The sequence below is a fragment of the Lygodium microphyllum genome, chromosome 16 (genome assembly GCF_053477565.2).
Source record: "Lygodium microphyllum isolate KBCC chromosome 16, Lygodium_microphyllum_v1.1.10, whole genome shotgun sequence".
Lineage (NCBI taxonomy): Eukaryota > Viridiplantae > Streptophyta > Polypodiopsida > Schizaeales > Lygodiaceae > Lygodium > Lygodium microphyllum.
The window spans coordinates 70,345,152-70,356,613 of record NC_141150.1 but is presented as its reverse complement, the minus strand read 5'-3'; the positions used below and the strand labels follow the sequence as shown (position 1 = coordinate 70,356,613).

The 11,462-nt window shown below is 36.0% G+C and overlaps 1 protein-coding gene across 1 annotated transcript; it reads right to left on the bottom strand.

The window, feature by feature from the left end:
• Positions 1-7,235: 7,235 nt before the first annotated feature.
• Positions 7,236-10,710, bottom strand: LOC148022962 (uncharacterized). Its single transcript, XM_087695897.1, has 7 exons — positions 10,369-10,710; positions 9,685-9,922; positions 9,242-9,432; positions 8,512-8,747; positions 8,175-8,418; positions 7,971-8,078; positions 7,236-7,851 (listed from the first exon to the last, which is right to left on the bottom strand). Exons 1-7 carry the CDS (start codon positions 10,585-10,587, stop codon positions 7,726-7,728), a joined length of 1,362 nt encoding a protein of 453 aa, XP_087552023.1. The 5' UTR covers positions 10,588-10,710; the 3' UTR covers positions 7,236-7,725.
• Between the last annotated feature and the right edge of the window lie 752 nt (positions 10,711-11,462).

Genomic DNA, 11,462 nt, shown 5'->3' with positions numbered 1-11,462 from the left:
GAGCTTATCTAGCTTACAAGAATAATTATCTTGACCTTAAGTACAAGTGGCATTTGCTTCATGTCCTACTTGAGGGTCTCTAGGTTAGGTAGTCTCATTTGGGCTCTCTCATAGTTCAAGGCATCTAAAAATTCTAGTCACCCCCTTTCAATCTTAAGCTTAATCACTGTATTGGAACTAATAGTCCACTAGCACCTTTTGGAAAAGGATATTTTCTATGGCCCATCCATTGGTATCATAATTTAGTCTTTGTAGTTCATTGGTTTAAGGCTTCGTCCTCAAATTTTCCATCCAACTCCTCACCTTGAGATACATCTTTAAAGAATCACCTTCATTTGATAACTCTTCTAATATTTTGAGATCATGGAAACCAAGAAAGTGCATTTGTATGTGAAGTTCATGCACCTTACTGCAACTCCATGTTGAAGCTTTTGCAAGCTCTTCTATAGGCTGAAGACTTTCTAAAGAGTTGCGCTTAATCATTTTTCTTAGGAAATATGATCATGGATTGATGAGCAACAATAGTTCTTGCATGGAAAAAAAGTAATCATCCATGGTTTTGATTGAAGCTTCAAAGGCTTACTCTATTGTAGATTCTTCTTCATTATAGTTGGGTGGTAGAGTTTTCTTTAGAAGGAATTTCTTCTCATGTAGCTCCTTGTAAGTATCACAAACCCTCATTACTTTGGATATTTTGATTGACACAAAAGTCAAATAGTAGGATTCAATTTCTCAAGGATTTAAGATCTTCCTCTCTTACACACCTTTTAACAAAAGATTATTTCAATCGTTATTATCAAAAGATGTTGGATATATTAGGTTCTCAACCATGGACTTATAGAGCTCATCTCCCATTAGAAGACTACTTGGAAGGATAGAAAACACATCTTTTGCAAAAGTCAAAAGGCTCAAAAAGATATATTGATGATGCTTCTAGATAAGAGTGCCAAAGCCACACACATCTTAAATTGGGCTCTAGCCACACAAAAGCAAAGGTTCTTAATGGCTGAAATCTGGCAAAAGTGGAAGTCCAAGCATTGATTTTTGGAGGCCTACTACAATGTTCTTTCTAGCATTGCTTGTAACAGAAGTCAATTAATTACCAACATAGAATAGTGACCTGCCATAAGGACCCTATAGCATTACCCAACTTGCTGCAAGTGGAGTTTCACTTCATGCAATTTTCATTTCTCATAGTTTAATATATTCCTTTGAACTAAAGCAACATCCTTTATTGGACAAAGTCCTTCTAGAAGAAGAACTTCATGTGGCAAACTAACTTGAAGGCTCAAACTTGTTAATAGACATAATCACTTATCTTTGCAAGCTTCCATGCTAGCCATTAGACTTGGACACACTGGCCTAGCTCTAGTATAATCTAATTTTTTTCGATTTGTAGCTTCCTCAAACCACCACATCAAAGACCATCAGATTATGGACAATTAGCCTAACTATCGAAGATAAACAACCAATAGACTTCACATCAAACATATGAAATTGCTTAAAAATATTTTGGATGTACTCTTACGCATCCCAAGAATATGTCAGGCATGTCCCATGTCTTTCATCTCAAAGCTCTTCTTGAGCTAAATTTTCAAGGCATCCAACTCATATAAGTTCTCCTAATAATCGATATATCATCAATATACAATACCAAAATCATAAGGTTGCCATCAGGAGCCTTTTTCATATACAAACACAAATCCATATTACTACGAATATATCCCTAGTAATGTATCAAAGCATCGAACTTGTGGTATCATTTCCTAGATACCTACGTAAGGCCATAAAGAATCTTTCTCAACTTGTACACTAGGTGTTTTTACCCTTTTTCTTAAAGCCCTTAGATTGCTATGTATAAATATTTTCATGCAAGTCTCCATGTAGAAATGCCATTTTGACATCCATCTGATGGCAGAGGTTAAGTTCGAGCTACATAACTAAAGCCAAACCAAGCGTAAGGTAATTATCTTGAAGACATGAGAGAAGACTTCATTGAAGTCAACACCATGCTCTTGCTTAAAATCCTTAATAATCAATATGGCCTTATAGGCTTGCTTGGGGCATCCAATGGTACTCTTCAACTTATACATCCACTTGCATGGCAAAGCACGTTCTTCATTAGGTAAAGGAACCAAATCACACGTATGGTTTTTCTATAGTGAGTCATACTTTGACTGCATTGCTCTCTCCCAAGAGTAACTATTACATTTATGCACGACATCATCATAAGTAAGAGACTTATAAACATATGTCACCATAACATAATCCATAGAGTGTAAATCAATTAGACTATGTCCATCTCTAGTAGACCATCGCAAAATAGACTATGAAGTATGTATCTCCTATGTAATATCATGGTCTTAGGCCACTAGAGCATCGCTTATTGTAAACTATCCCTCATGAAGGTTTTCCAAATCATACCTCCTCTGCAATCTAACAATCAATAGTAGTGCATAGGGATAAATGAATCAAATATACGACAAAGGTAACTATCTCAATTCGAAAGTACTGCTCTAAATCTACCTAGCTACATACTATGAACTTCCTCCCAAATCGTCCTATTCATGTGCTTAACTATACCATTCTGGGGTGGAATATACAAGGTAGTCAACTAACGCTTAATACCCCTCTTGCTACAAAACCGCTCAAAGACTTTAGATACATATTTTTCCCATTATCAAATCGAAGGTATTTCAGTCTATACTCATACTAGTTTTCAACAAAAGCAAGCCAATACTAAAATATAGCCAAGCCTTCCGATTTTTACTTTATAGAAGATACTGAGATTTTATGTGAGTAATCATCAATGAAAGTAATGAAATAACTCGCACCACCTAAAGTCTTACAAGGTATAGGTCCACAAATATTAAAATGAACAAGAGCTAGAGACACCCATACATGTAATGCTAGACTTCTTATGTGAACTATGGGTTTGCTTGCTATAAAGACAACGATCACAAGAATTAAAACACTTATAGTTAAGAAAAAGAAGATACTATAAATAAGTAAGTATTTTCATTGCCTTTATGAATATATATCCAAGGCAACGATACCATAATAATACATATAGTACCATAGTTACTACCAAAACAGGGTAAGGAATAAAGAGTACTAGACTTGACACCTCATGCAAAAACAAGATTTCCACATATAAGCTTCTATAAGAAATCACCAAAAGAGACAACATAGCTTGCATTATCCAACTGTCCAGCTAAAAGTAGGTTTTTAGTCAGCCAAAATATAACATACATCTGCAAAGTAAATATATTGCTTAAAGAAAATTAGAGCTGAATATCTCAAATACCAACAATATTCAATGTTAAGTCATTACCCAATCTAACAAATTATTTCATGCTAAAGTAGGAGTGAAAGCACTCTCAATAAGGAGTGACATTAAATGAAATTCTTAAATCAATTAGTCAACACTAAGCATAGGTGAATAAGACATCAATCAATTGCGAAACATCAAGAGAAGAAGCTACAAGTATTTAGTCATCATTAAAATCAATCTATATGACATTAATCTTTTTAATGTTTATACTAGACTTGTTAGAGAATGCTATCATCATTTTTCTCATACACTTCATCCTTTTTCTTTTCCTTGTGCTAGACACTACGTATTTTATGACACTGATCAAATATGATTTTGCTTCCTATAATAATGACAAGTCAATACAGACTTACAACCACGAAGCTTACTATAAGATTGTCCATGTGACTAAGAATAAGACTTCTGAGAGTCTCTTCCACAATAATCATTATCGTTTCTACCATTATTACCTTTGACTATCGATGCATAAGAGATACAAAAATTATATATATTCTTTCTATCAAACTCTTTATTCAAGAGTACACCTTCTATATCCTACAATTTTAACTCATCATAGATATATTTACACATATAGTAATATAGAATGTGTCTCAATACTCGAGTAATATAACTATTAAGGGAGGAAGATTATACTTAAATTTAAACCCTTGCAAAGACAAGTGGTTGAAAGTAAAATGAAACTCATTTAAGTGGATAGACATAGAAATCTCCTCTATACAAAGGTCCATGAGTTGCTTCAGTCAATACATCTAAGAGGCATGACTCTACTTATCATAAATATTATAAATCTTATCCCATAATTGCCAGGTGATCTGCTCATTAAAGACTATTTTAATATATCTACTTATAGAGTAACAAAATGATTGTAGATTTACATAACTCATTAAGTTTAGTCCAATTCTCTACATCAATGCATTTAAACTTGACATCCGTATGTCTCAATGGTTTAATTTGCAAATTTTATACTAAAACTTGAAAAACTTATATCTTTCAATAGCTATAGTTGGTGTCATCCAACTTATCAATGATGCAAATAACAATGTAATTTAATCCACTAGCCATAATGGAGTAAATGAAAGCACATTCCAAGACAAATAAGTTATAAAAGATAGTAAAACAACCTCAAAATCACAATCAAATTAAGGACCGAACAAGAGAAGCTGCTAGAAGAACGAGCTATCCATTAACATTAATCATGACTGTCAAATCTAAGTAACTGTCCTAAGATAAAATACACAAAAGTGAAATAACAAATTATTGTAATAAACTACAACAATATATGAGCAACCAATTAAAAAAAGATTAGAAATAACAAATAGTGAAAGCTATCGTAATAGTAGTACATTAGTAACTATATATGATAAACATAAACATTATACACATAAGAGATCTTAAGATAAAAAGAAGATAATTGCCAAATGCATAATCCACTTGGTAAATTGTAATATATAATCCAAAAGCATATTAAAAATATCATTGACAACACATCGATAAATATAAATACTAAATACAAAGTAAATGATCAAATCAACTCACTATAAAATAACTACATTCAATACATATCAAGAAAACATGCATATAAAATAGATATTCTATAATCTTAGTGAAAGTAAACTCAAACTCAATTGTATAAATCCAAAGCTCTATGTACTATCTAAAGTAATGTAACTCCCACTGGAACAAAATCAAATGCCAAATGAGCAAGGTCAAAATATCAAGTATATGATATTCTAATATCCAAGATATATGCAACATAAGCTACGTATAAAACCCATTGAGCAAAGTTCAATACATAATCCAAAAGCATATAAAATATCATTCACAACACATCAATAAACATAAATGCTAGATGTAAAGTAAGTGATCAAATCGATTCACTATAATATAATTACATCCAACATACATCAAAAGAGCATATATATAAGGTACGTATCCCAAAATCATAGTGAATGTAAAATCAAGCTCATCTGTATAAATCCAAAGCTCTATATACTATCCAAAGTAACATAGATAACTTCCACTAAAACAAAATCAAATATCAAAAGAGCAACGTAAACTCAAAATATCAAGTACATGACATCCACTATCCAAGATGTATATAACATAAGCCAAGAGTATAAAACCCATTGAACAAAGCTCAATATATAACCCAAAAGTATATAAAATATCACTAACACACCAATAAACATAAATGCTAAATACAAAGTGATCAAATCAATCCATTATAAAACAACTATATGCAATACATATCAAGAGAGCATGTACACGAAATACGTATCTCATGATCATAGTGAAAGTAATCTTAAGTTAAATTGTAGGAATCCAAAGCTCTATGTACTATTAAAAGTAGTGTAGATAGCTTTCACTGAAACAAAAACAAATACCAAATGAACAATATAAACTCAAAATATTAAGTACATGACAACTGAGTATCCAAAAAATATGCAACATAAATCAAGATTATAAAATCCAATAGATTTTTCAAGCTTGGAACTAAGCCAACCACTAAAGTAATCAAGGCATGTGACCACAACCAACATTAATATAATGAAACCCAAATCTCAACTAAAAAATATACCATAGCATATCAAAAAGTATACATTACTGAAGTAGTGACACGTTTTTCGAGTATCTCATAAAGCATTAATAAACATTAGACATAAGCTTTTCACTCATAAATACTTATACCTCTATTATTACAATATTGAAATGACAATAAAATCCAAGCTATTTCAAGCTCAAACCAATTCCAAACACATAACCATACCATCCAAGTACTAAAGTAATATTGTTGAAGTATCAAATAAGTATTATGAAATTTATTGTTTGCCATCCAAACCAAAATTATTTTATTCATGTGAAACAAAGAACAAAAATATACACATAATTAACTCTATAGATACCTAGATCTATAGCTCTCATTGCACTCTTTATTTCTAGCTATAAAAACACCTAATTTTGACATTATATATAAAAGTTATAACCAAAATACAATAGTGTTATCAAATTGCCATAATTGACCACAACTTCTATAATATGCTTCGCATCTACTCATATGTGCAGAGCAAATTAAAACAAGTCGAAAGATGTAAAGACTCAATACATATCTCGAAAGAAAAAAACAATAACTACTATGAAACCTTGGGTTGAAGCTTGAAATCCCAATTGAAATAAAAAATAAAGCTACTTGAATGGTTGGCCCTCATACTAGTTGAAAGGTAAAACATGAGTGAAAGCACACAAGCAAAAGCGAGAGCAAAGCAAGAGCTACGATAGATGAAACAAAAAAACAAATAGACATGTGAAAACTCCAACTGTTACATGTGACTGATCTTTCCTTACTCAAATATCATTGAAATAACAAAGAATAAAATGACAATGATAGGCACCTACCACCTATAATGTACAAGTATGCAAATATTGTCAATGTAATAAATACACAAGTGGCTAGCCAAAGACATCTTTACCCTAAACATCACAAAGCTAAGGTTTTGTAACATAATGTTACAAAAGGAAACCATCATGTTGACCATTCTATTTAATATTAACAAAATCATGATATCATCGTAATGGATAGAAATAAATGTCTTGGAGGAGACATGTATAGATACCTACACAAGGGTTTTAAGATCAATGATTAGAAGGTCTTTAACCCTTGCCCATCTCATTCACTAGTTATTTTCCATCGTAGCTCTAAAGGTTCATTTCTATATGTTCTCTCTTTTATTCTCCTCTTTTCACTTCTCTTCTTGATTCACTCATTGACTCAACTCTTCACTTCTCTCCTAGGTTCTTGGTTCTAAAATGCTAAAAAAGCATTGATACCTAGTCTAAGCTTTCACAAAAAGTCCGAGATGAGAGTGATTGTATGGATGGCATTTTGCAATTCTACTACGAGATATCTTGAAAATATTATCAAAGTTGATGCTTTTGTCTATGTGCCCTAAAATGTTATTTGTCCTTGGCTTGATGATTACATGGCTTTCAAGAAGTTTGCCCGAGGGCTTTCAAGTAGGCTAGAAAACTTTTACTAAAGCCAAATTATTGGTTGGAATTCTACATAAGCTCTAGTAACTCTTGATTAAGATTTAAAACCTTAACCTTTGTAACATGTGTGCAGGCACACAGATGGGGCGGGGGACACTTAATTTCTTTGATTGTTTGAAGTGCATATGAAAGGCACGATAAATGTATGGGTACTTGATGAGAGACGGAGAAAGCGTGGCAGAGGCAGGAAGTGTGGGTTGGGGGTGGTTGTGTGTAGGTGTTTATTTGGTGAATGTACAGTACCCATTGGCAAGTAGATATACCTGCCAATTATCCACGAGATTTGTGGTTCACTGTAGAAAAGCTCAATGGATTCTAGTGTTTAACATTGATGGACATGGAACTTAAATTGAAGAGAGAGCTTGATTTTTGGTGGTTGGCAAAGATCCATCATATCTGCATTTTGCGACATCTGCGCGCTGAATCACGTAAGGTGGTCTTGGAGGGCCCTCTCTTTTGGGGCGGATGTCCTGTGGAAAATGATGCAGTAAGACTAGATGAATCATAGATGCAGTAAGACCAGATGAATCACAAAGATTATATAAGTGTTCTGAGAAATACTTGAAGTGAAACCAACGAAAACTTCAACCTGGTCAAATATTGCAGTGGGGATGGCTAATGTAGCACATGCATTTGGAGTGTCCACTATGCCGGAAATTCGACCTTCACAAGGGCAGCAGGATAGAAGCAGATAGACCTGCAGAGGGTTTTTCCAAACACCCACGTCACTTCAAGCTATGGGCAGTATCAGCATCGATTGCAACCATCCACTTTCCTTTGCAAAATAACATACCTGCTCTTTTGTATATCCAAATTTTGAGAGATAATCAATGGCATTCAGGACTGCCCTTTTGTAAGCAACACTGGCATCAAGGTAATGTTGGCATCCACTTTCATCCACACTCACCCCTTCAAAAACCAGCCACCCAGTAAAATGCGGCTCCAAAGGTCCAATTTCAAAGATGGGATTTACATGTAGCTTCGTGGGGCCCATCGGAGTAAGATATTTCTCCATGCCCCCCCGCAGAATATCGCACCTGCATTAGCAGCATCTCTGCTTAGTATTCCAAATGACATTCCGACAATTGTCAATAGACAGACCAAGAATACCATAAAAACTGTTCTATTACTTCAGCTCCAAAAAGCCACTCATTTCAATAGCGCCGCAAAAGGATACTTCACCATCACCCTGAGAAAAGTGCATATCACCCATGCTAAGGTTGGCCCCTTCCACAAACACAGGGAAGTAAACCTTGCAACCCCGACTAAGATTCTTTATGTCACAATTCCCGCCATTTTCACGTCCAGGAATAGTTCGTGCAGCCTCAGCCGCAATTTTGGTCCAAGCTGCAGTACCAGCTTCAACCTACACTACAGCAATTGTAAATTATGCCCTCCCTCTTGACATATTGCAAACATTAAATACAACATGAAAGGCACTATGCACACACTCTTGGCATCCTTGAAACACTGAGCACATGCTATCAGCCCGGAGCAAGGGTCAGTTTCTGTGGAACTTTATCTATAGCCTACTTGTTCAGAAGACTCAAAAAAACTCTCCTGATTGTTAGCTTGTAATTCACTACCAACTGTTGATACAAGACTCCGGTTTTTTTAAAAAATACACACACACACACACACTCTCTCTCTCTCTCTCTCTCTCTCTCTCTCATATAGCTGCCTACTGGGCATGCTACCGCCACCAAAACTCCATGGAAGCTGCAATGCACTGACAACTATTCAACATAAACGATGGTTGTGGCTGGGGTGACATGTCCATGCTCACAAATGCAAAATTCCACACATGGGCATACCCACACACACATTATCATCCAAGAAGATGAGTAGGAAAAAATAAACCTTTCCAAGTAGGGCACCATGAGTTGTTGGTAGCAATGCTAAGGGACGTGTATGTAACACAGTAGTCAATGTGGTGGCTTCCATTCCATTCTCTACCAGCTCTCTCTCACGTTTATTCCAAATGTCGAGAAGCTCCTGGGAAGGCGCAGTGCCAATAAGACCAGGATGTATCAGACCTGGGAAGCGAACACCTACAGGAAAAATCAATTTACAGCTGCTCATGAGAATAGCCCTCAACATCCTCAAGCTCATGAATCTCAAAAAAAGCAGTGCAACTAAGATAGCAATCAGCAAAACTAGATCTACTGAGAAAGCATGACTATGTTATGACCATACTTGCTTAAAAAATTTAAAGCTAGCACCTTTAATGTAAGATCTTCAGAAAAATTTCATTAAAAGTCAGAGCATTTTGAGCTGTTTTTGAGCTAAACTCCAATTACTACCAGGGATATGGCGAGAATGAGCGTAAATTCCCTCAAAATACCAAATTGCCTTGGTAGCATGAGGAAAGTGGTCAGTCAGGAAACCACCACCATTCTCTCGGTCAAAAGTGCCTGTAAATCCCCATTCGTCTCCTGGGAGAGGGCCCAAGTTACAAATCTCAACTGCAAGTAGATCGCCTGGCTTGGCAGGAACACCAGCTGAATCTGTTACATGAATGGGGCCACTGATGTAGTGCACCTGCCAAAAATTTGAAAATCGTGATGGTGTATGCTAAGGACTGGATTGAAAACAGATTATGTATTTTCAGACAACGTGCATGGACTGTTGAATAAGTGACACCAAAACAGTGTGTTTTTAGACTTGTTTCCCTCTCTCTATGAGTAGACACAAAGAAGCACTGCATGTTTCGGCACAGAAAGAATTGCTAGCCAGCAAACATCATGCTCATTTGACCAAAGGACTAAACAGAGTATGCTTCTATAAGGTAAGATTTAGTGCAGAATCATCGTCAGGACATGAAATTCAGCTCTAGTAACAGCACCTATGCATACGGTGAGTGTTAAGATACAGAGAACTGAAGCAGACATGAACACGGGAAGGTACTATGGGGAAAGATTACAATCAACCCCTCTCTCTCTCTCTCTCTCTCTCTCTCTCAGAGAATCAGACACAATATCCCATACCTGGGAGAGATCTATGTGTTTGACATCTTCAGCAGAATCATTGTCTGCAATTTGACCTCCAGTCCAATCAAGCATCTCTACGCGGAAGACCTCGCCGGCTGCCACTTGGGCCACAGGGGGGATGTCGGGATGCCATCGGTTATGGAGAGGCTGCGGCTGCTCCCATGGCCTCTTGCCAGTGTCCACGCTCACCACAGTCCGAGGCGTGGGAGGAGCCATCTGCGATCGTTATAGCTTCAGATAGACGGAAAGAGAAACCCACACAAACAGAGAGAGAGAGAGAGAGAGAGAGAGCTCTCTTCGAGTTCATCGAGACTTTGATTGCCAAACGTTTTTTGTATAGTTGCATGAAGATTGCGATGCCAACATTAAGGAACTGTTCCCGCACCGGTTTTTGAAGGGGGGGGGGGGTTTCCCACCGGTCTTGTGAGAAAACTGGAAACCACCCTGGGCTACACGTGGGGTTTCCAGTTTTCTCCCAAAACCAGGATTTTCCCAAAACACAAGGAGATGCTGTCCTAAACCCTTTCCTTTTATGGAAAAGGTAAAATGAAGAAAGAGAGCCACAACTTGAAAATAACAAAATCGTTTGTCTTTCGCGATTGGAAGGGTCCCACCACAGAGAGAGAGAGAGAGAGAGAGAGAGAGAGAGTTTGTGACAGTGAAATGGTCATGGCATCACATCTTGGCATGCCGATCTACTTGTCATGCAATATATGATGAATGTTGTTGTAGGAGAGTAAACTTGTGATGATGCATGGCATGTTGATTCACATTGATCTAACCATATAATTAGCTATGCAAAATGGTTTAAAGAGGTGTAGAATTTGGACAATGCAAGCTATATTGAGACAAGTGATGAGTTATGCCACCCTATAGCTCATATTGGCAAAGTTCGCTTGTCTTTGCATAATGGACAAGTTAAGTATTTGTCATATGTCTTGCATGTATCAAAGAATATCACAAAGAATCTAGTTTTTGTTGGGCAAATGGTTGAGCTATGGATGCATGTTAGATTTAATCCAAAGGGATATATTGAAGACTTTAATGACAAGTGGAGATTGGTTCCAAAATGAAGCAAAGTTAGTCATATG